Here is a 24,892-nt window from a genome sequence, read left to right on the forward strand (position 1 = left end):
CGTGAGAGGATACCTTAAGATTGTGTTTTTCTGCATCTTTAGAAAATAACTGTTCTAAATATTGAAAAAAAAAAAAATCACCACAAAAAGGCCACCACAACCAACACAGTGCATATTAATTATAACTGAGATTTGAGATTGTTCTCATTATTTTAAGAACAAAATAGTTTTATATTCTTACCTAAATTCTCATCAGCTGGTATGAAGAGAAGTATGAACTGCAGTTCTGGTACAGTGATAAAAGCTCTCCTGGACAAATAACAACTGTATTCAGTCTTTCAACATTACACTCATCAATCAGATACAGCAGCTAATCTTTTAATATATAATTTTTTTCCTCCAATGTCTCTAATGTTCCTTCATGAGTCCACATGGCTCAAAATCAAAACATTTTATTTATGACAAATAAAATCACGTGAAATTAATCTCAGCATTTTTTTACTGTGGGGTTTGTTTTCTTTTTTTTCCTACCTTATCTCTTTCTTATTTTCCTAATCTTTAGATTTCAGCCATCCTCCTTTTCATATGAGTTCCCCAGTGGTGAAAAAATTAAAGATGTCAGATCTCTGCTGGCAGATCTCTGACCTGGCATCTGGATGAGCTGTCTTGACATGACAAAATAACTGCAAAGTCAACAGCAACAGCACCAAGTGCAATTCCCTCTGTTTATGTAAGTAGATTCTGAACTATACCAAATAACATCAGCAACGGTTATATTTGATACTGAGCTAACACAGTAATAAATTGGGCTGTTGGTACTGTATCGTTTGCAGCCTTACCATATAATGTGTAGCTAACAAACTACCAATAAATTACCCAGGAACAAGTGTATTCCAGAAACATCTGCAGCTTTTTAAGCTTCCTGCTTAGTCACACGCTTTGATTTTTACAAGTGGAAAGTTAGGAAAAAAAAAAGAAAAATCAATCTGCCTTGAACTGCAGTATCATTTCTGTGGAAAATTACAGCAAAGATACAGCTAAACCTTAGCACTGTTTGGGAAGTATACTTGGAACTAACAGCTTGGTTTCAAGGCCAACAGTGCACATTTGGTTAATACAAGGCTATGCTTTATTACCTTCCGAGATGGTTTAGAGAGATACTTGGTTTTGATCCAGTTATCACCTTAAGGCATTTTAAAATTCCATAGCCTCTCCAAATGATGGTAGGAGAGTGCACATGCTTTACTACAGAATGTTACATATGAACTCACCTAACAATTTCTTGGGAACATCCAGCTGCATATTCTTCTTTTGCCACAAAAAGATGCATGAACAACGTGTTCAAAGGCTACAAAATAAGGAATGAAAATCGAAACACCATGTAGCCAGTATTTATTAGGTTAACTCAAGCATCAATATGCACATTTATTTCCAATAGATATGAGCTGCACTCAAAATGACTAGCTTCACATATATAAGTAGCTTTATCCACACATACTTTGAAGTTAATGATTAAAGGACTTTTTTTTTCATTGTGCTTCTGTGCATGATTTGTGTTTCTGTAGTATTTTTGATTTATACTCAAGCTTACTATTGTTTAACTGCAATATACATACATCATTTCATATTTGACAGTATTAATTCAAGACTAACTACATTTAAATTTAGCCACAAAAATTAACAACTAAATCTTAACAGCATTTAATTTAACATTTGGCTGATAAAGACATTCTTTCTAGGTTTAAAAAAAACCCCAAAAGCTCACATAGTTCTGATACTCCTAAAGTGGCTTTTTTTTCTAAAAGAAGAAAAATTACAAAGTCTTAAGCTTACATCATTAGACACATTTAAATGTCCAGGCAGAAACAGGGCAGACATCTTTATCATAAACCCTTGTGCTGGTATTAATTCAGCTGTTTTCTCTTGCGTATTAATTTCAGCTGCTGAGTCAATGAATGTCTACTTGTAGATGAACTATTTCTATAGAAAATATTTTAAGTGGGAAAACTTGATGTCTTCTGAATAGTTTAATATTCAACTAAAATGTCATGGCTAGAGTCACCAATAAATTTCGGCAACTTTAAGGCAAGAATTATTTTAGTAGAAGTTGCATTATATGGACCAGCACAGAAACAACAGGCTATTGTGATGAATAAACATCAAAAGCCACTTCTAAAAATCAGAATCAGATTTTTCTTTCTTGTGTGTTTGGTTCTTAAATGCAAAAGAAAAAGGAAGAAGGAAAAAAAAAAAAGAATGTTTTGTTCTTGAGCTCCAAGAGGAGGCCCAGGAGGCAAGATCTGCCCTGTAACTGTTTCTGAATAGTGATGGCAACCAGGCAATCCTGTAAAGCATCTTTCACTAATTAAATTCTGCTTAAGTCAATTCCACATTTAAACCTTTAAGCTATCTTATAATTTCTGTGCTCTAGAAAAAAAAAGATTTGTCAACTAGACTTTTAAGAAATCCTATTTTCAGAACATCTCAGTTTTCTAAAGCACATCTGCATGGATTTAACCTGCCGTTAACCAACAATCTCTCATCGAGTCGTAACCCAGAACAGGTTCAGTTGTTTTGTCAGTGCAGAAGCAAAACAGAATCTTCGGTACATATTTTAGAAAATAGTCTCTGGTCTAGAAAAAGAGTTCTTCTGCTCCTTCTCTATGCCCAAAGTACCTTTCACTCATGCTTATAAGCAGTAATTCCTAACACGCTCAAGCTGGGTTTTTTGGTTTGGTTTTTTTTTTTGCCTTTTCTCTTTGTATGCCCCTGCATTTTGAAGTCAGCCGCGGCTTTGCTGCAAGAGATATTGTCAAGCAGGCTGCCTGAGGAAGAGCTTGTAGAACTGACGGCAGAGCATAACCCAACAGGCGCAGCTGCAGCTGCACAGTGAATGAAGTGGTTGTGCCTGCAATATGCCTGTACACAAAGTACCGTTCAACTGACAAAGAAAACAGATTACAAGAAAATTACATGGTTTTTTTTTCTGTACTCCCTTTGGCTGTAATAATTTTGTTTCTTTTAACGGCACACAGCATTTTCAAACACGATTGCTGTGTTTGTCAGTTTTTCTGCAAGCCGTTGCTTAACATCACCCAGAACATTGGCAAACCGATGAACAAACTGCCTAGTGATAATTTCAGTACTGCCAATACCTAATTCTGTCATGTGCTGCCTAGCTTTTGAGTGTTTGTGATGAACATTTTCCATCTTTTCTCAACAATCCCAAGATGTAGTTCCTAGCTGTACTGAATGATGGGCAGTATTTGAATCCTGAACTTCTAAGTGCCTATTTCTAGTCCATAATTCCTAAGAGTAATTCATAAACTTGACTGAGGAGTCTGTATGAAAACATTCACCACACAGAACACAGCGCAGCAATCTCCACACCAGCACCAAACAAGCTTACTCCAGAACCAAGACGCTCATGTCGGCATGGTCCTCTACCCACTGTTAAGTGCCTTATTTGCATTAAATTTGTGTTCAGTTCTGTAAAACGGCAAAACTTTATTCCAAAAGGTGAGAAATGAGGATTCCAGTTCCCTTACGGTGAGAAGGACCTTAGAGCAAGGACCCCACCTCCCAGGTAAACGTTCTGTTAGATAACACCAGAGCTGGACAGGTTTTTGAATTAAAAATATTGGTGACAGCTATGATTCACACCGCTCTCAGTGCTAGCACAATGCATCAGACACGTTCTGCACATGTCTGGCAAAGAAAGGACTTGCATCCCCTAACTGCCATCCTTACAGTTACCTTGAGTTACTCTCATGGCTAAAGCACAGGTACTCATGAACTTCTGAGCACCTGATAATCACCTTCGTCAGCCTGAGTGCCTCAAAACTACCTAAAATAGATTTTAGATGCCTATGCATATTTTTCACACCTGAGCCTTAAATGAAAACTCAACTAAAAATCACAGAACTTACTTACAGTGCATTTATTGTCAACATAGTTTTCATGTAAGAATGATTCCCAATCAGACTGATCAGTGATATTCCAATTTGGATAGTCCAGAAAGACAGCATGGGCTATAATCTCATTCATCTCATTGCAGAGTGTCAAAGCAAGATTTGATTTTTCTCTGTGAAAACAATTCAGTTTTGCAGAAGTTGAAGAAGATGCACAAAGAAAAGTGACTGACTGTTAATTCAGCCTGTTAGAATAGCAAAATCAACCACGTCCAAAATTCTCACAGGATCAAGCCTCAATAAAACTTCATTGCCCACATCCTAACTTGATGTTATTGCTTCAGTTCCAAATATTTAGTGTATTCTAACCTGATAACGATTTATATGATTTTTCACACCCTCAATTACTATGAGTTTAATATGCAAGACTTAAATGCTCCCTCTTCTTTCTATATGTCTTCATATATCTATTTTTTCCCCAAATAGCTGGTAACCAAGACATTTGCCATTAAGCCAAGTGGAAAAAAACCTAAGCGACCCATCAGCATTTCACACAGTCTGTCTCTGCTGTTCATCACTGCACTGAAAGATAAAGTGAAGGTGGCTCATCACTGTCTGTAGGACGGTGATGCAGATATGGTAACAGAAGACTTCTACAGCCACACATTTCCCACTAAGGACATTGCCATGCAAGCAGCTAGAATACAGATGTCAAAACATGGAGGATATTAGGTATCTTGGGGGCATGACAAGAAGAAGGACATTGAAATATATTTTATGGCACACAGAGGCTGTATCCCAAGATAAGAGTAGAGAGAGGCAAAAAATAACCAATTCCTTTCATTAAGGAGAAACTGGAAAAGGAGGAAAAGATCTAGACACACACAGGAAAATAAAACAGAATGGTCGTGGCCACACAGTGATGAAAAATGCTAGTCCCTGCTCCTGTACTTCTATCATGCTCCAAAAGGCAAAGGGATTCTGTTAGATGGAGCAGACATCGGAATCTGTTACTTACAAAAGGTACATGACATCAATCCTTCCAAAAACTGCTTCTGTGAAACGGCTGAAGAGGCCGATAATATCTGAAACATCATGCGATTCTGTTCTTCTGGCACTGACCACTTCTGTATTTCCTCTGGAAGAAGTTATTGTAGCCATCTCACAGACCGCAACAAGAAAGAAAGAAAGAAAACATTGGTGTTCTGGCAGATCCCGCTGCAATCCGTTGTTCCGTGCAGTTACCTGAAATGGATTTTTATACAAACTATGAAGAAGTGTGATTCGGATTGATTTCACTGCCCAGTTCCTGTAGGCATGCACAAAAATACATACTGCCTGCATATACATACTGCATGCAAACAGTGCGCAAATAGCAATTGTAACAATGTTATGTATTCTACATGCTACACAGGAAATAAGCGTTTTTGATCAGCTACAAATTGCTTTTACAATTATTCATTTCTAGGCATTTGCATGCTACCTACCCGAACAGTGCCCATTATTAATAATTTCAAAACAGTAGCCTTAAGTCCACAGGGTTGGGAGGATCAGCTGCAAACAAACATGCTAAGAACGACCTGGTAACATTAAACAGCAATTTCAGGTGAGTTAAGTTTATTTTGTCCAAAACAGCTCCTCAAATTGCTTTTTATGTCAACAGTGATACTTAAATTTCAGAAGGAATTGCAAGCTCTACAGCTTCCCTGCCCAGAACAAGGTTTTTTTGTGGTTTCACATTCACAGAATTTGCCAGGTCCCCGTGATTTATTGACATGCCTAGCAATTTCAGAACACATAGGGGCAAGAGGCATTCAGGCCATCTGTGACTATCCACTAACAGTTGATTTATCTTTCAGCTGCGTTGCTACTTGACATTGTAGCCTGTTGTGATCTAATAAAGAATTAGGCAAGTAAAACATAAATTGACCCAACACAACAACTTTCTTAAATTTCTTACATATACATGTGCAAAATATAACATTAACTCAAAAAAAAAAAAGTCTAAATAACCAACATGCTTAGACTAGCAGAACACTTTTACCAGTCTGCCAAACACAACAGCCATTTCTAACACTGGCTGCAAACCCAGATGTGATGCCACTTACCCAGTTAGGCCCCATAGATCCCAAGTGAAAACGGGATAATAAAGGAAACCCTGAATTTTATACCTTTTAAATACAGAGAAAGCAATGAGTACAGCCACATCTTTCACATACAGTTAAGATATTGTTATAGGTGACACCACAGGTCTCAGTCATGGAAATACACACTTGCAGAGAGGTCCCAGAACCAACCTGAGGCAAAACGTCCTCTGCAGCCTTTAGTGCGGGCACTTAGTAACAGAATTGTGGTCATGTAGAAAGAATCAGCTAGGCTAAAGTGTACTTATTACTGAGTATAACAATAACATCTACAAGGAAAAAAATATACTAGCTTGCGTAAGCAACTTCTCCAACATCTTAAGTTGCAAGACATCTATATTCTTCCTCGGGGAGTGGAAGGCAACTACACCCAGAGCTAAGTGCCAGGTGATTCTTAAAATGAGCAAAGAAAATGGCCACATAATTCACTTACACATTTAATTAAGTAACTGCAAACTGTGTGACTACTAAAATAGTTGGTTATTTTTTTTACTAATGTCAACTCCAGAAGGAGTAAGAAGGAGAAAGAGAAGTAAGAAGGAATTTTAAAATGTTGTTAACAAATATAAGTCTAGCATTAAGATTAGTTCAGCTAGTTTGGCACATTTCTGTATTCAATTAATTTACATATTGATAAAAACATCCCCTTCTTCTCCACAAGCTCCCCTCCTAAAGGCCCTAAACAGTCGCGCAACCATGACTGACGGAGAGCAGCATTTACACATTATAAATGTACTATTTTCGTAAGAAAACGGCCTGTTCCTACAGCACCTCCTGCACTCCCACTTGGAGAGCAGCACAGCACAGAGGAGAGGCTTGGCCAAACAAGCAGCTGAAGAACCGTTCCTCTCCCAAACCAGCGCTTACGATAGCTTATTCCCTGCCGCCGTGAATAAATGCTCTTTCTAAGCACAGCTGAGATTCCTGCGCGGTGTGTTTGTTCTGTTACTGGCTCCAAGCGCACCAGAACGCGTACGTACCATCGGTGTGCACCTCGGGAGGCTTCTGCGGGACACCTGAGCGCGGCACCCACGCCCCCCGCACCCAACCAGCCCAAGAATTAGCGGCTCCCCGCAGCAGCGGGAGGCCAGCCCCAGGTTTTAAAGCTGAGAGGGCCCGAAGGAAGGCTCCTGGGTCCGGGCACCAAGCCGAGCCTCGCCGGACGGGGAGCGACAGCGGCACGGGAGTTTAACGCCCACGTACAGCATCTCCTGGGCCACCCTGCCGCGCCGTAACAGCCACACCAAGCGCTCTACATCCGCCAGCATCACTGCCCCGGTCCCGGTCCCGGTCCCGAGCACCGGCCCGCCGCCCCGCCGGCAGGTAAAGCCCGCCCCACCCGCCGAGCCGCCAGGGGGCGCCATCTGGAGCGCGGGGCCTGCGGCTGCGCCGGGCGCTCACCTTCCTCCCGCCGCGGCGGGGAGGCCCTTAACGCCGGCGCGGCCGGACACCGACGGACCAACGACGAACCGGCCGGCCCCCGCTCCGTTCCGCGCCGCCTCCGGGACGCGCCGCCGTTACTCCGGCAACGACGCGCGCCGGCGCTGCGTGAGGTCAGAGGTGACGGGGCGGGGCCGACGCGGAGAGGCGGCAAGATGGCGTCTACGGCGGCCGGGAAGCAGCGGATCCCCAAAGTGGCGAAGGTGCTCGGGAAGAGGCGGCGGCGGGCCCGCGGCCGGGGGTGGGAGGGTGGCCGGGGCGGCGGGGATCCACCCGTCCGCCTTCGCTGGGCCTTGGTCCCTCGGAGCAGCGCCGGGTGCCCCGGAGCGGCCTGGCCTCCCAGCTCGCCGCGGCCCTGGAGAGCGGGTGAGGCGCCCGGTGATCTTCGCCGTCGCGGAGCTGAAACGCGGCCGGCTGCGGCCTCTGGCTTCCCCACTCCTACGGCCGCCGCTCCCCGCGGCTTCAGGAGGTTGTGCCTCTCCTGTCCCGAGGGGGAGCCGCGTAGGTTCGGGCCGGGGATGGGAAGGGCTCTCCCGATCCTTCTTCCGTAAATTCTCAACGTAGCAAGCCCCCGGAGGAAGTTACCGCGGGGAAAACTTTCAGTTTTGCATTAGAAGGGGAGAATGCGAGTCAAGCTCCCTTACTTTACAGGTGAAAAATAAAGCACCTGCAGAAGTTCAGATCACAGCAGAACAGCTTTTAAGAGAAGCAAAAGAGAGAGAACTTGAACTTCTTCCACCACCGCCTCAACAGAAGATCACAGATGTTGAAGAGCTAAATGACTATAAACTCCGGAAAAGGAAGGTAAAGACAAAAAAAATCCTAATCATGATGCTCATATGAAGCAGTAGCATTTTCCTGTTTTTTAAACTTAAGATCTAGTCTATATTACTTGTGGATTTTCTAGATGAATAGCAGTTCATTAAAAAACACCCTAACATTTCCATAGAAAGTGCTCCTTTCATGCAAAAGTTGTAAGTTAAACGTGTTGTTTAACAGAAACTGACAGTACACAACGTATTACATGTGACCATGTTCAATATCTTCAGAACATTGCAAGAGTAGTTACATGCATATATGTGGTTTGTACGTGGTTTCTTCATCACCTGGCCAGTCAGCATGACAGAACATTAGCAAGCTTTACAGTAATGCTGGTATTTTTCCACCTCAGTTGTTTAAAAAAACCACAGAGGGTTTACAAGTGATATTTTTGTTCTGTAAATTATGATCTTATTTGACACACTTTAGAACATAACTTTCTATACTAATCATTGTTATGTTTGATGATTGTCTTGAAACTTTAGCATTTTTCATGTTAGATTTCAAATGTAATTTTTTTTTTCCTTTTAAATAAAAAATTGCTTTGCTTGTGCAAACTTATCTGCAGTTTTGCTCTGCCTTTTCCTTTGATAATTGCTGTCCTGGATCAACAAAGGAAGCATATCCCTAACAGGAACCTTAAAATGTTTTTAGCACTGAGCAGTTTTTTTAGATATAGACAGCATAAACTGGGGCTATCATTCCCTGAAGCATATACACGTGTGTTCAGAACTGGTGGCTGTGGCAGCACACCAGCACAGCATCCCTCTCCTCAGCCCTGAGTGGGTGTGCACTTCCCTCCTTACCGTCCTGGCTAGGACTCCTCACAAAGACTTCGGGACTTACTGTGCTGGATGCTGGTGTACCTCACTGACACACACAGAGCAACTGGAGTCAGATCAACACCACAGCACTGCCAAAACACTTTTTCGTGTTATGTTTTTTCATCTCTCGTATGAATAGCAGTAACAAGCCACCGCATTAACTCTGTTAAACCATCTTTAGCCATGTGTTAAATACCAGTAGCATTGATCCTGACAGTAGCCAAACACAGTACTGAAGATGCCCTCAGCATTGCACTGGGCAGTGAAATTGATGCCAGCGTATTAAATGCAAGGAATAAGAATAAAGCATCTTACTTAAAAAAAAAAAAGCGATAATACCTACAGGTCAAAGTCAATGAACTCGTGCTGATGCATCCAAGTATATTCAGAGTTGTCTGTAGTAACTGGATTTTGTCTTCCCGGGTAATGTTGCTGTTGAAACATTAAACAGGAGATTAAAAAAAAAGCAAGATTTTAGTGCTGTCAGTTATTATTCCATCAATATTTCAGGTATCAGGTAGCATGAACTTGAGTTTAGTCCTGTTTGATGAACAACACTTCCATTTTCTTTTACGCAATTTTTTGTAAGTGTTGCATTGATTTGTTACTACATCCGCATGGATGTAAGACATTTGGAATTTGTTCCAATAATAGCAGTATTCTGTAAGCCATTTATTACAAGATCAGTCTGCACAGAGGGATTTCTTACTTACAGAAATAATTTTCTCCTCAGACTTTTGAAGATAACATAAGAAAAAACAGGACTGTTATCAGTAACTGGATAAAGTACGCACAATGGGAGGAAAGCCTCAAAGAAATACAGAGGTAATTATGATACAGCTGCAGACAGCGCTTATAAACCTTTTAAGACATTGTCAAACACCATCAAAGTCTTGGAGGCACGTTCTATACACAACGTACTTCTCTTTGCTTTCCAGGGCCCGTTCCATTTACGAGCGTGCTTTAGATGTAGACTACAGAAACGTCACACTCTGGCTGAAATATGCAGAAATGGAAATGAAGAACCGCCAGGTTAATCATGCCCGAAACATTTGGGATCGAGCCATTACCACCCTCCCCAGGGTGAACCAGTTCTGGTACGTTTACGGGGACTGGAGCATTGCTTCTGCCCCCAAAGACTGCAGATCGTTTTGTATTTTGGTATCACACAAAAGTGCATTGTTTTCCGTTTCACAGAGTCTTCAGTCTAATCTGAAAAAAAGAGAAAGGCTTAAGTTTCGGAAAAGCTTTGTACTTTGAGGCGTAGGAGTATTGGGAGAGAAGGATGTGTGTGCGTCTGCGTGCTGCAGATCAGACAGTGTGTATAGGCATTGCTGGAGTGCAAGCAGGGAATAGGTGAAGAAATCTCAGTAGTGCTCTCACTAAGCACTCAAATTCTTGTCACGTATGTATTTATGAAGTGATTGTAAAAACCTGATCCTGTTTTCTAAGGTATAAGTATACTTACATGGAAGAGATGTTGGGAAACATTGCTGGATCACGTCAGGTGTTTGAACGCTGGATGGAGTGGCAGCCAGAGGAGCAAGCTTGGCATTCCTATATTAACTTCGAGCTGAGATACAAGGAGGTGGACAGGGCGCGTTCCATTTATGAGAGATATATCCTTTTTAGTGCACTGCAGCTCCTGCCCAAGTTCAGGCCTGCATTCTTTTCTCTTTCTTACCTATTCTATCTCCAGCTACATCCCTGTGCTCCTTTGTACTGTGGTGTGTTGGGAGTAAGCCACCATGCTGAGCACCAGCAGTAGGTATTAGAAGCACGTGTAGTATATGCCTCCAAATTCAGTTAAGTGAATGTACATCCTGGCACAACAGTGTATCTTGAACAGCACTCATGCTCCTAGCTTTTTTGCTGTCATTTATTTCAGATTTCTTCCCCTTAAACTTCTCCCTGACCCTTCCTGATTTTTATCCCTTTAAAATTTTTCTGTAAGTTCTCAGTAAGGCACAAAGCATTTGCATGCTTAGACCTGTTTGGTATCTGCTTCCCTGTTGCATTTATTGCATACGCCATCCTCGGGAGTTATGTGGTATAGTCCGTGACTCTGTAGTCACTGGGAAGAATGCAATTTGAAGTGTCCAGTTCAACTACCACTGTTTCTTTAACATAGCTCTACTTGTTATTGTTCATCCTGATGTTAAGAACTGGATCAAGTATGCCCGCTTTGAAGAGAAGCACAGTTATTTCGCTCACGCAAGGAAAGTATACGAGAGGGCAGTGGAGTTCTTTGGAGAAGAGCATATGGATGAGCATTTGTATGTGGCTTTCGCAAAATTTGAGGAGAACCAGAAGGAAGTAAGACCTGCTTGATAATCCATCAGACTAATACCAACCACTCCTACAAGATTTCTTCTTGAATATCAAACTCAAGGCTGCTTAACATTCACTTCAATACTTGTGTTTTTCAGCACCTTATGAGATATTATTATTGTAGCCTGAGTAAAGGAGACAATTTCTTTACTTAGCTTCTGTTTGCTTTTTGGTGACGCCAAGGAGATGTGTTCTAAGAAAGCTAGGCACCAAATCTGCCAAGCCCAAGAATAGTCTCATCAGATCAAACACCTGTCCTCAGATTTGTAAGTTTGAGAGGTAGGCTTACATGATAAAAACCTGAATTAGCCATGTTTTGCCAAGACAGTCTCTTGGCCCAGGCCTTTAAAGAAGTGAAAGCATTCCGTGAACCCAGAACCTCTTAAAAATATTTTAAATGTTCAAAACCTGTAAATAAATACGAGATGGTGGGTTTTGGCATTTACACATTTCCTCCCCCTCGCTCTGCCCCCTGCAAGGTTTACTCTGTGGAGGGATTTGTTAGTCCTGCCGCAAACCAGTCATTTACGTTAAGATGTTTTATGATTATGTATTCTATTTTCTATTAAATATCAGCAAAAGCTCATTGAGTTGTGAGACAGGACAGAAACTGCTTTGTAAATATTACTGAAGTGATATTTAATATTTTCAGTTTGAAAGAGTAAGGGTGATCTACAAATACGCCTTGGATAGAATCCCAAAACAGGCAGCCCAAAATCTCTTCAAGAATTACACCATCTTTGAGAAGAAGTTTGGGGACAGAAGGGGAATTGAAGAAATCATTGTCAGCAAGAGGAGATTCCAGTATGAAGAGGAAGTGAAGGTATGTCATACAAATATCCTCTGGCCTCATCATGCATCCAGCTGCTGCTTAAGGTACATGAGTGTCTCATGATATGAAGGATGATGAGTTTCATGTTACCCTTGACATTCAATCCAAGAAAATACCAAGAGAACCACGTTCTTGTTGGAGGCAGAATTCCTTCCATGGGGGAGAGAATGATACTTGCATTCACTGCTTTTTTGTTTCTGTGTTCTAATGTAGATTGTGGAGCCAAAGCTTTTAATTGAACTCAGTACTCTGTATCCTTCACAGTCATCTTAGGGCATAATGGAGTTTAGCTTGTAGTTTACTTCTTCATTTCTATTATGCAAAAACTGTTAAAGGGCACCTCACCTGTGTGTAAATACCTTTTTGTGAGGGAACAGGTGTGGCACACCTATCTGCTATTCACTGAACTCTGCATATTTCATAGTTTTCTCTTCCCTTCTCATATTTCAGGGTTTTTTTTACCTAAAAACAAGCAAACAAAAAAAAATTTTAACCCAAAAGCTCTAGCTTAAGCATACCTGAGACTGACATTTTTTCATACTATTCCAATGATTAAAAAGAGAAATTCTGAGTAGAAACTATAAGTAAAGGAACAGGGTGGGTTATTTGCAGTTACTGAAGTTTATTTCCCACTTCCCTGCTCCCATCTTTCTGGAAGGCAAATCCACACAACTACGATGCGTGGTTTGACTACCTGAGGTTAGTTGAAAGCGATGCAGATGCTGAGACCGTGCGAGAAGTGTATGAAAGAGCCATCGCCAACGTTCCCCCAATTCAAGAGAAAAGACACTGGAAGAGATACATCTATCTTTGGATTAACTATGCATTATATGAAGAGCTGGAGGCAAAGGCAAGTAGTAAGAACTCAGGTTTTTTTTTCTTCCCAACTATTTTCCTTATGTGAAATAGCTTTAGTTATTTTAATAAAAAAATTGAGAACTAGAAATGCCATATCTTAGGTGTTTTGTGTAACTGCTACAGAATTTGCTATGTAAGTATAGGGTTTTTTTTTTTCCCCTCCCATGCATAAGGGGAAAAAATATTTCAGTTTCACTCCAATTCATCCAAAACCATGCTGATAAAAGCAGAAGTAGGTCTTTCTAGCCTCAGCTGAATTGCCTGTTTCAGGCTGTTGCCTGAACTTGTGAAATTGTTTTATATTTAACAAAACTATTTGAGAAGTTCTGTGAAGCAGTCACATTCCTGCTACAGTGGCCTTTTGAGGCTGTGTAAGTATTTCTTCTGTTACCAGTCATATGACATTGTAGCTGCTCTTTATTTTATAGAATTGTAGTGCAATATACCTATACAGTATCTGTTAAAAGAAAAGATACTTTTTCCTCAAAAAAAAAGTTTTGCTGTCTAATTCTTAGTGTTGAATTTTTTTTTGAAAAAAATTGCTTACTGATTCACAAGGGTTACTATCTTTATATTGTGCACACTAAGTAGATAAGTACATGTATATCTTAAGTAAACATAATTCTAGATGACTTTAAAATACTGTTCTGTAGTTTCACAGTCATCACACAATTCAAAATATAGTGTAATCTCAGCAGTGAACAAAGTTTTTTAATTTTGTCTGTCCTTACAGGATCCCGAGCGAACCAGACAAGTGTATCAGGCGTGTATTGAACTCCTTCCCCACAAGAAGGTATGGTTCCTCCAGCAGCTTGCATTGAGTCTAGGATTAAAATTCCCAAGATAAGATCCTTTAGGTTTTTTTTCTCCCCAAGATTCACGGGGGGAGCAGCTCCAAATGGCTTCTTATACATACATGAAGGCTGCTCAGGATTTTATATATCTTTTCTAGTCTCCCATAATGTTAATTTTCCAAAAATCAATAGGGTTGGTTTGTTTTTTTCTTTCCCGAGCTAAAGTGTTAGATGGCTGTTGTTTGCCTCATTAATAGGAAATCGCAGGCCACACACTGATACTAGATTTCCTCATACAAATGCAAGGGTTTCTCCAGTATTTTCAAATTGCTGAGTATACTCTACAAAGCTGAAATAACACATAGTCAGAGTATAGTCCAATATTATTAAGCAGTAGGGAAGAACTCTCATCTGTTCTTGACTTACTTGGTTTTTTCCCCTCTCAGGTTGGTTCTCTGATAGCTGCTCTCAGCCTAGTTACTTGTTGTGTGCAGGATGTCTGTTGCTCTGCTTTATATGGTGTTGCTGCCTTTTGTAGCAACTGCTTCTAATTGTCTGCAAGGTCCCAGCTGAGGGAGGTGCATTTGATAAACCATCTTTCAGGTGGATGTTTCCCTTTACAGTTGGTCTTCAGGACTGATTTTTTTGTTTGTTTTGTGGGGTATTTTTTGCCAGTGAGTTTTAATTAAAATAGCCATGTGGCCAAACCCTTAAAACAATTAATCAGCATTACCTTGGAATGTCAAGAAATCTTAGTTCATATACTTCCTTTTCTAGTTTGTCATTAATCGTGTCATCTGAGTTTTGCTACCAATCACAACCAATCTGTAATTATTAAGAGTTGATTAGCTATTAATTGGTTCATTGATAGCTGATATTTTACAAATCAGTTAATTGGTTAATGAGCCATTTTCTTTGTTTGAAAAGACTTCTATCCTGGCTGTTTTTGCTTTCATCCGTGGTGTGGTATGTTGTCCTGCTCTAGGGAGGTTGTTTTGGGTTATGAACACTGAGCTTTTCAACAGGAAAAACACTGAGATCAAATGCAATTAAAGGTTGTAGCAGTAACATTTTGTATAGACAGAATGTTTATTTGTTTAAAGAACATATGCAGTGTTACTTACTAAGCCTAAGCATCACATTGTTCTTTTTTTTTTCTTCAGTTTACATTTGCCAAAATGTGGCTGCTGTATGCCCAATTTGAAATACGTCAGAAAAATCTTCCACTTGCCAGAAGAGCTTTGGTAAGCTTTTGTTAATTCCATAGTTGACTTCACTAACTAACAGTAACAAGGGACCGGCATTAGAAGATCTTAAATTGTCCTTTATGAATTGCTGGTTTAATCCACTTAAATAAAGCATCCGAGAAGTCTGCAGGGACCAGTATTTACTGTCATGTATGATTTAAAAAGAAGCATAGCTTGATATGATGAATTAGCCACGGGCAGAAATGAATGTAGCTTGCTTGTTTCAGCTGACAAAGCACACATCTGAATGCAAGAGTACCCAAGTCAGCTTAGTGCACTTGGAAATTTTTCACTGCTGCTGCTTTGTTTAAGTCATACTTGTACTAACAGTAGCAGTTTAAAAAGCATTTTAAATAAGCAGGTGGCTTTGACTCTCAAAAATGAAGACCTGCTGCATAGAATTTCTCAGTCCTAGCTACCAGGCTGCCTACAGAAGCGACTTGAAGAGTGAAGCTCACAACATGTCTGTCTCAAATATGCCCATTCTTAACTCTTGCTTTAAAAGATTCACACGTTAAGACTTGGAAATTGCTTTTTTACAGCTTGGCACCGTGGCTTAGAACAGACAGTTTTCTTCAGATGCTGAAGGATATAAAAAAGGAAATTTTTTTTAGAAACATTATTCTCCATCTATCCATTACCGTAAGTCACCAGGCAGGGAGCATGAACAATAGCAGTGGTGCTCCAGGAGACAGTTTCTCTTGATCCAATTTGTTTTATAAGGTACTTGGGAACTGCTTGCCTGGAAGACTGGTAAAGACTGGTACTAAGCTTTCTTCAGCTTTTGATGCAAGATGCAATGTTCATTTAATGAGCCGAGGTGAGTTTCAAGTAGTACTTCTTGGGGAATCCATGTTATATAGAAGTGTAACAAGCTAGGAGGTTTTCTACTTTCAGAGGTTTTGTTGATGTTTATGGATGCACTCATTTGGCAAACCTTGGTTGGATTTCATATTGGCCCTGACCAGAGTCTCTGCTCAAAAATGAATTTTAGTTCAAGTACTGGAGAATAAACAGATGTTTAGAAAGCAGAGTGGTTTTTGTCCTTGCAAGATCTTTAAGTGGTTTTGGGTTTTTTTTTTTTGCTTCACAGGGAACATCCATAGGTAAATGTCCAAAAAACAAACTGTTTAAAGGATATATTGAACTGGAGTTACAGCTGCGAGAATTTGATCGGTGCCGGAAGCTGTATGAAAAGTTCCTGGAGTTTGCGCCGGAAAACTGCACGTCATGGATTAAATTTGCTGAACTAGAGACCATTCTTGGCGATATCGATAGAGCCCGTGCAATATATGAGCTGGCTATTGGCCAGCCCCGGTTAGACATGCCCGAGGTAAGGGGGTGGATGAACTTTACAGTTGGCACAGTTTTAAGGTATTTATTACACAGTGTGGCTAATTAAAATGTAAATAATCTACCAGCTTGAACAGAGCTGCTTACCGTAGTGGCTTAGCCTGTGTCTCATTAATTTAGCATCTGTTCTTAGCAGGGTACGCAGAGCTGTAAAACCCGTGATGAAACATGAAGGGAGAAACGTGCTTGCAGGAGTAAGCTAAATGGATAATGTGCACAAGATTTGATATTGCTTGGTCGTAATCGTAGCTTGTACAGTCAACAGATACTCAGAACTCTGAAACTTTTTTCAGAGAAATTTCACGTTTATCCATGCTCCTTTTTCAGTTTTGGTTTTTTTTTCCATTATCTCAGTGTGCTGTGAACATAATGAGAGACTTCTCTTTTGCAGGTTCTTTGGAAATCCTACATTGACTTTGAAATTGAGCAAGAGGAGTACGAGAAAACAAGAAATCTTTACCGCAGATTACTCCAGCGGACGCAGCATGTTAAGGTGTGTATGGGTACCCAGAACACAGAATTGATCTTGAACCTGGGCCACGGTGGAGAGAAAGCCGTGACTGCCTTGGTTGTGTGGCATTTTCAAATCGACAGTGAACCACGTTTAGTACTGCGCCTGTGCCGTGAAAGGGGGAAAGACATTTGTAAGTTAGATGTAACAACAGGTATATCTTGTATGAACGAAGGCTTTGCAGACAGTTTCCAAGCAGCCCTCTTCCTGCTGAGTAGCTTTGGAATTGTAGTTGCAAAAACATTGCAAGGAAAAAAATAGCTGTGATTTTTCCAATATAGTTTGGTGCTGTCGTTTGACTAAATTCAGACAGATGATTGATGATTCGAAACAACCACCAGAAATTTGTCGAGTCGATGTAGCTTATACGAATATTCTCTCTTGTCAAAATGAGGCAAATCTCGCACATCTGAAACAAACATGAGTTTTCTAGATATCTGCTTGTGAAAAAGTACTTTAGACTTGCATTGACGTTTGCATTTTGGGCTGCTTTGTTTTTTGAAACTGTCACTTAGCTATCACACTTCAGAGTGGAAGTTTCAGCTTGGTTTGGATCTGTTTTCACCACAGGTCTGGATCAGCTTTGCACAGTTCGAGCTGTCTGCAGGAAGGGAGGAGAGTTTGTCAAGATGTCGGCAGATTTATGAAGAGGCTAATAAGGCAATGCGAAACTGTGAGGAGAAAGAGGAGAGAGTCATGCTTCTGGAATCCTGGAGAAACTTTGAAGAGGAGTTCGGAACCGATACCACTAAGGAAAGGATAGATAAACTTATGCCTGAAAAAATAAAGAAGAGGAGAAAGCTGCAGGCTGAAGATGGGGTAAGAGGAAAAATTATGCAAGTGGTTCCTTTGTATCCTTGGTGGCGTTATGCTGGGGTTTGGTACAGAAAACAGTCAGCTATGATGGATGCTATAACTGCAGTAATTGGAAAAAAACGTTGGCCTGAAACGTGTGCTGCTGAGCTTGCTCTTCAGCAGGGGAGGTGGGCAGTTGGTTCGTGTGAAACACTCACGCCAAATGCTCAGACTGCCTTTGCTTTAAACTCCCACTGTAGACAAATCCAAGTAGCTTTAGGTAGTGCTATGCAGATAGTGTTTGTTTCTTAACTCCATTTGGGAAAATATAGCCAGGCTGTTGATCAAATCTGTCTGCTTGTTATGCACAGTGGAATTAGTCCTGTCTTACAGCCATTCGGCTCCTTGGTTTCAGCTGCTATCGATGGTCTAACAAACATTGATTTTAATTTTATCTCACTGTAATGCTCATTAGAAGCACCTTCTAATAGCTAACATTAACATGCAAATTAAAATTGCTTTGTGGTATTTTTTTCCGTAGTCTGATGCTGGCTGGGAGGAATACTATGATTATATTTTCCCAGAAGATACTGCCAATCAGCCGAATCTCAAACTACTTGCTATGGCTAAACTCTGGAAGAAACAGCAACAGGAGAGCGAGGCTGCGGAGATGGATCCGGACAAAGACATTGATGAAAGCCAGTCTTAATACATTGCCACCCCCGCTTTTCTTGGGTATTGTACAGTATTTTCATTGGTGACAAATAAATGTATTTGAAGAGTTTTACTATTACTGACTTGAGACATTTTTTTGTTTGAAAAAAAAAAAAAAAGCGCACCATATTGGAGTTGATTCCCTTTCACAGTCTGTTGATTTTCACCAATTAAAAGGAAAGGTCATGGGGCAAGTGCAGGAGTCTGCAGCTGTTACCAGTGGTCTGAGAACTGGAAGAACTGGATGGCAGCTTTGTTTTTAGCACAAGAACCATTGTTCCAAGGCTCCTACAAAATATCACAGTGCTGCGTAAGGATATTAACATGTCAGGACAGCAGATCTACTTTTTTTAATGAGAGAGATGTCTGGAACCTTCCTCATTGATTATTTTTTTTTTTTCCCCCCTAGTAATTCTGTAAAGTATGTGTTGATCGTGAGGATAGTGGAAAACAATAAATCCTGTTGACTGCAACCTGTTCAACTTCCAGTCAAAGTAAGCTTTTATCCCAGAAAACTGTTTGGGAGGGACAATAATAGGAGTTAAATGTACCAAAACTAGCCCCTAGAAGACAAATCTGTAGAAATTAATACTGCACAGTTAGTCCATGTTTCAAGATTTAATGTCTTGGCAGCACATTTTGTAGTAAATAATCTATTGGGAAGTAAAGTAGAAGTGATGTAAGAAGGCTTCTCAATATTTTTTTTGTATTTCATGGGGAAAAAACAGTGAGCCTAAGCTTTCTCATCCATAAATTCTTGGAGGAGAAGGAGCCTTCCTGTCCACTTGTGGGGTCTGGTTCCTGGGTCCAGGGGAAGTCAGGCAGCCTGGCCTTTGGTGGGGAGGAAGACTTGTGGGGAACAGGGATCGCTGCCCCAGGGCTCTGTCCGGTGCCTGGGGACCGGACAGAGAAAAAGAGAAAGTGTGCCACAATAACCCCCAGAGCTGTGAGTCAGGCCTTGAAGCTGCTGCTGACTGAAGACTGGGCAGTCACCACTGGCCACATCTGGCCTGTCCAGCTGTGGTCCAAGCAGCTGGTCAGCCCTGGGGCTGTCCCTCGCACTGGCCACACCTGCCTGCAACTGGAAATGCTTCCTTCCCTGCACAGCCTGTGGTCGAAACCAGGTCCTCCTTCCTTCCCCATGTCCATCACTGCTGTCATCCCCCCTGCGCTGATGCTTTTGAGCTTTTTGCCTGGTGTGGGGAGGGCGACTGTGCAGGGGGTGCACCACGGGGCTGCTAGGGGAGACCCGGAAAGGTCAAGGGGGGCTGTGTGGCCCTGGGGGCTGGTCAAGGGCAGGGGGGCCCAGGTGGTTTTCCCTGTGATCCTGTCAGCTTCAGGTGTGGAGGGGCTCGCAGTTCAGAGCCAGCTGGTGCCAGTCAGGGTGATTGAGCTTGTACCCCCTGAGCCCTTGGTGGGGAGAGACGGGATCCACCTGGCCTGGGGGAGCTGGCCAATCCGGGGAGGAGGCTTTAAATTGGGAAGGGGGGGGTGGTGGGGGGGGGGGGGGGGGGTGGTGGGGGGGGGGGGGGGGGGGTGATGGCCCCAGGTGAGGGAGGGAGTGAGCAGTGTGCTGGCAGGACAGGGTGTGGGGTGCAGTGTGCAGTGGGTAAGGGGCCTCACTCAGGGCAAGAGGATACCTGCACCAAGGTATCCTCACCAAGCAGTGGGGTGCCAGGAGGGCAGCGCTGAGGGGAAGCTCTTACCCTCTCCTTGGGAAATTGTGGGGGTAGGTGCCTGTCTGGAGTGCCCAGGACCAGTCCTGTTTGTGCAATGCTCTGCTCACTCTGGTAAGTCCTTCCTGCCCCGTTTTGTCCTGTGTTTGTTCATCTTGTTACCTCAGCTGGCTGACTGTTGAGAAAAAAAAATACTTTACTGATGAGGATGGTCCTTGTTCACTTGCTAAGTGTTGTTCTTCTCAGTTAAAAAGCCAGACATTTGGATTTTTCAAGCCAGCTATGTAAGTTTGTATCTTCTATTTTAAAACTTGATTATTGTGTGGAGGTTTTTCATAACGGTAGTGCAGCTGGTGGCTGTGATACAGCTGTATGCTTGCCTCAATTATTCTTTCTCCTTAAATTCTCCCAAAATCATGCATGCTGAAGCAGTGCTGTTTCATCACGGCAACTGAGAGGAGCATATTGAGAGGCAAAAAATCTAGCTTATTTAAATTCATAGTGGCTTTTATATCTATTAGGCTTTAATTTTGCCAGTATCTCAATGGTTTGGTGAGGGGGTTTTGTGGTGCCTTTTTTTTTTTTTTTTTTTTTTTTTTAAAATGTTAATAATGGGGGGCTGCAGTTGTGGTCCCACTGTGGATGCACTGAGCTCCTGGCCTGCTAGGCACCAGCCTGCGCCTTGGCTGGGGAGCACAAAGGCTGTTGCGTGTCCTGTGACTTCTGCACCCCTCAGAGCATCCCGTGAGGTGCATCTGCAGTCTGCTGGGAGCTGGAGAGGTATCTCTTCTGCAGCAGTTTTTCCTTAAAATTGTGGATTGCTGCACGCTCGTGGAAAAATGAGGGCGTGTATGTTAAAAGGGAGACCAGAAGAGAGTCTGCAGGGCAGTGGCAGAGAAAAATTAAATGCAGCAGCGCTATAGTGACAGCAGATTTATCTTGAGCTGTCTTTGCTCAAAATTGAGGTGGCATTTGCTTTGATCTTAAAGACAAAAGTAGGAGTTGAGTGAAGAACATCCGATAAAAATAGGAGCAAGCTGATCCTCACGCTAATGTGACAGATAAAGCATTGGGTATTTCTAGTCATCTGGACTTGTATGTACTCTCCCTTTTCTCCTCAACATCTGAAAAAATCCTGGGAGAACACTGACAGGTCAAGTAGAAATTTCCTCCTGCTGGAGAAGGCGCCAGGGAGAAGCAGTAGAGAAGAAGGGCTGAGGGCCGAGTGTCATGGGATGGTTTTTCAGCACAGTAATCTTGTCACGTGTTTCTGGGGATTCCTGTCTCTCTCCTGGGTTTCCAAGGTTAAAGACATGTTCCCCCGAAGCACAGGACCTCAGTTTGCTGGCACCCGGTGCACGGCACAAGTGCCTCTTTACGTCCCCGGCTCCATCTCCGTGGGGCGGACGTTGCCGAAATAGCGAGACCCCTATAAGCCTTCTCCCTGCCGCCCAGCCCCGTGTTTGCCCTGGAATGGCCAAACCCTTCAGCATCTCAGTCTTCTCCCTCTGGGTTTTCCAGGGCTGTTCCACGTTTGGCTGCTCTGAATTTGGATCTTTGAGATCTAGTTCTGTCTGTTTAAACCTGAAACGCCTGCGATGCGCCATCTGGACTGGTGCACTGAACGTGGCATCTCTGGTAGTAAAACTGTTCCGCCCTTCAGAGCACTAATGAGACTCGCAACTTTAATTGATTTCTCAAGTTGCAGCTGTGTTTCCGCCTCATTTATCTCTCTCCTTCCTCTGTTGTGAGCTTATCTTGGGACAGGCAAACAGGAGGTTTTTATTCCCTAACAAGCTAAGCAAAATTTATCTGCCAATGTAACTTTGGTACAGCGAAATGCTGCCGTGGTCAAAGCACGTACTCCTGTCTCTCTGACTTCGTGCACGAGCCCAGGGATGACTGAGAGGCAGCTTTTGACACGTGGCTGCAGCTCCCCCGTATCTCTGCACCCTGGTACCCAAGGTGGGCTGCTCGTGGGCTGGCTCCCCTTCCCGAGGTTCTGGGCTGTCGGCAGAGGCTGGGAGCCGTGCCTGACCCAAATCAGGGGGGTTTGCCCCTGCCCTCGGGGCTGTGGGTGGAGGTGCTGGCTGCTGAGGAGGAATGCAGATGTTCACACCGGTGCTGGGCGATCCAGGCTTGCTGAGGAAGGGTACTGATGGTGCAGCGGTCAGTTTTCTTCAGGGTTGGTTATTTTAACCTCTCCAGTTGACGTGTTATCATATCTGTTAATTCCATCCTTATCAACTGAAGTCCTTGGAGTTCTGTCTGCATCTCGATAAGCCGTAGCGCTGGTAATAGCTAATTACAGTCAGCGAGGACTCTTATTTTTTGTTGCACGTGAAGAGCTTTGTGCGAGCGAGGCAGCTGTGGTACCTGTTTAATGGGGCTTGTGTTCGGTTTGCTAAGGGAGAGAGAACCAATGCTCCAGCTGCACCGAAGGAACAATAATTCAGATGGGGCTGGTGCCATCTCTGCTGTTTCCTAAACTCCAGAGGATGTTGACTCCAGAAGTGGAAATACTGACTTGTGTGTGTGATTTAAACTTTGTTTTGTGAAGTCCTACCTCCACCCCCCACAAAAGTAAGAGCAGGTGGTTGATTTGGAGCAGAATATTACAAACTGCAAGTCTTTGAGTTAAACTTGTACCACAAAAGCAGCTCAGCTGACTTGTGCTGTGGTAACCAGCAAGGGGGGAAGTCTGGGATCTCAGGGCGGTAATTGGGAAGATCCTTGGGGATCAGGTCTGCCTGGGCACAGGGTGTCCCTCCTGGAGGGGCACGGCAGGCTCGGAGCCGGCCAACGCTCAGCTGGTGCATTGAGGGGAGGCACTTCTTGTCAGTTAGTGATGCTGTGCTCCTTCTTACAGATTGTAATTATCTCTTTGTTTTTCTTTAAGAGAAAAGAAACACCTTTTTTTTTTTTTTAAGCAGCATAAAAGTCAGTTTTGCCAGCAGGTGCTGCTCGCAGCAGCATTTGTGCTGACTGCTGCGGGGGCTGCTGTGCTTTTACCCTGTCCTGGACTTCTGACTTCTGTGGGTTTTCTGAGACGCAGTGAACAGAAGCCAACACGCTATTCCAGGTCGTACTTGTGCCCGGCGCTGGCTCTGTCCGTTCTTCCCCCGGCTGCCCCTTCTTTCCGTACCAGAGGAACTCCTCTGTCCCCCCGCTGGTGGGTTGAGGGTGGTCTGAGTGCTTTGCTGTGCTCTGAGGGACAAGGCTGCAACGAAGTGTTAACGTGCGTGTCAGAAAGGGGCGCTGGATTAAATCAGAGCGCACGTCAAGCAAGGGAGGACCTGTTTCTGGCAGATGCCACCCGCCTCCTCCTTGCCAGAGAGCTCTGCTGTCGGCAGTGTCGTTTTGTGTTCTTTGGGAGCGTCGCTGTCTCCTGCAGCGCTGCTGGGCACCGGCCCCGGCATGGAGACGCCTCCCCCACATGTGTAGAACTGTCCCCTCTGCACACCACAGCCGTGTCCCGTGGGGCGCTCGGGGATGCTGAGGTCTGACTGAAAGAGGAGCTTTGGCAGATGCCGCCGGGTCCGGCTCCATGGTGCCTCAGACACCCCTGCTTCTGTCCTGTGTCTGGCCAGGGAAGCTTTAAATGGCTGTTTATGCCTCAGTACAAGAGTGGTTTGGTTTCTTCTCCTTTTTCTTCCTCAGGGAGGGAAGTCAAGGTTAATTTTACGTGCCTGGATTTGGGGCGGGTTTCTGGCAGTACCTGGTTATTTACACGACCTCTCAGTGGGTTTCATGTCACTGTTGGGCAATATTCTCCCAGGCATGTCAAAGACCATTTGAAAATGTATTCTCCATTATTATTATTCTCTGATTTTGGTTTTAACTTTTGCAAACCTGCTAGGGTGTGACGTGAATCCTTAAGAGAGGGCCTGCTGCTGAAAAACGGCGAAGCAGTGCGTTGGAGAGCTACCCCGAGCACAATTACAGCTTTATTGAGCAGCACTTCGTAGCGGTGTTCGGCTGTCAAGTAGGGTTAAACCACTGCTGGAAGGTCCGAGCAGATGCGTCAGTGATGTTTGTGGGGATACAACACATCCAGTCTCTAGAACACAGTGGGATTGACGGAGAAAAGCTTTTCATGCAAATTCTGGAATTTTACAGTAAAATTGGCTGTTATGCCTCCCCATGCCGTAGTAAAAGCACTGCTAAAACCCACATCAGACAATGTCCTGCAGAAGGTGACTTTCTAGGAAGAAGTTCATAAAAGTCCATATTCTTGTAAAAATAACTTCAAACATTGCTTTTTTTTAAAAAAAAAACAAAACAAACTAATGCAAATACACTTTTTCTGTCAGCTCCACAGACAATCAAGGACCCAAAGAGGCCAGCTATTCTGTTGCTGAAGCAAAATTTTGGACAGCATCCCTTTCTGTGGGTGGGTTTTATTCCTTGATCTTGTCATTAATGTGAAAAAAACCAAACTTTCTGAGCTGAGCTGCCACAGTGGGCAGATTTCATCCCAGTCTGCAGCCTGTGCTTGGATTCTGTGATGCCTAATAAGGAATAAATGCCTCTGGTACCTCTTCTTTGGAGGAGGGTGTCTCTCTTCTGCTTGTTCCCCTGGGAAGCTGGTAACAGAGCATCCCTGGTAGTGCCTTCTTCAGCTGGTGGTGGCCAGAGGAAAACTGGTGGAGGGGTGCAGGAGCGCATCAGCTGCATGAGCAGCATGGGCTAAAAATATGTGA

At 43.1% G+C, this 24,892-nt stretch overlaps 2 protein-coding genes across 2 annotated transcripts in view; one reads left to right on the plus strand and one right to left on the minus strand.

The window, feature by feature from the left end:
• CFAP61 (cilia and flagella associated protein 61) overlaps positions 1–5,033 on the minus strand; it is a 98,867-nt gene extending 93,834 nt beyond the window's left edge. The window contains exons 1-4 of the mRNA XM_086744366.1: positions 4,870–5,033; positions 3,874–4,024; positions 1,212–1,288; positions 182–249 (exon numbers count right to left, since the gene is read on the minus strand). Of these exons, the coding sequence (XP_086600492.1) occupies positions 182–249; positions 1,212–1,288; positions 3,874–4,024; positions 4,870–5,012 (439 nt within the window). The 5' untranslated portion in view covers positions 5,013–5,033. The remainder of the gene's footprint in view (positions 1–181; positions 250–1,211; positions 1,289–3,873; positions 4,025–4,869) is intronic.
• A 2,384-nt stretch (positions 5,034–7,417) lies between these two features.
• On the plus strand, positions 7,418–18,589 carry CRNKL1 (crooked neck pre-mRNA splicing factor 1). Its single transcript, XM_086744966.1, has 14 exons — positions 7,418–7,638; positions 8,087–8,239; positions 9,812–9,903; positions 10,017–10,175; positions 10,531–10,697; positions 11,216–11,394; positions 12,062–12,232; positions 12,900–13,091; positions 13,833–13,892; positions 15,057–15,137; positions 16,234–16,473; positions 16,885–16,986; positions 17,575–17,823; positions 18,341–18,589. The coding sequence occupies exons 1-14, from the start codon at positions 7,591–7,593 to the stop codon at positions 18,506–18,508; spliced, it is 2,061 nt and encodes a 686-aa protein (XP_086601092.1). The 5' UTR covers positions 7,418–7,590; the 3' UTR covers positions 18,509–18,589.
• The last annotated feature ends 6,303 nt before the right edge of the window (positions 18,590–24,892 follow it).

This window comes from Chlamydotis macqueenii, chromosome 3 (assembly GCF_036417535.1).
Source record: "Chlamydotis macqueenii isolate bChlMac1 chromosome 3, bChlMac1.mat, whole genome shotgun sequence".
In the NCBI taxonomy this organism is placed as follows: Eukaryota; Metazoa; Chordata; class Aves; order Otidiformes; family Otididae; genus Chlamydotis; species Chlamydotis macqueenii.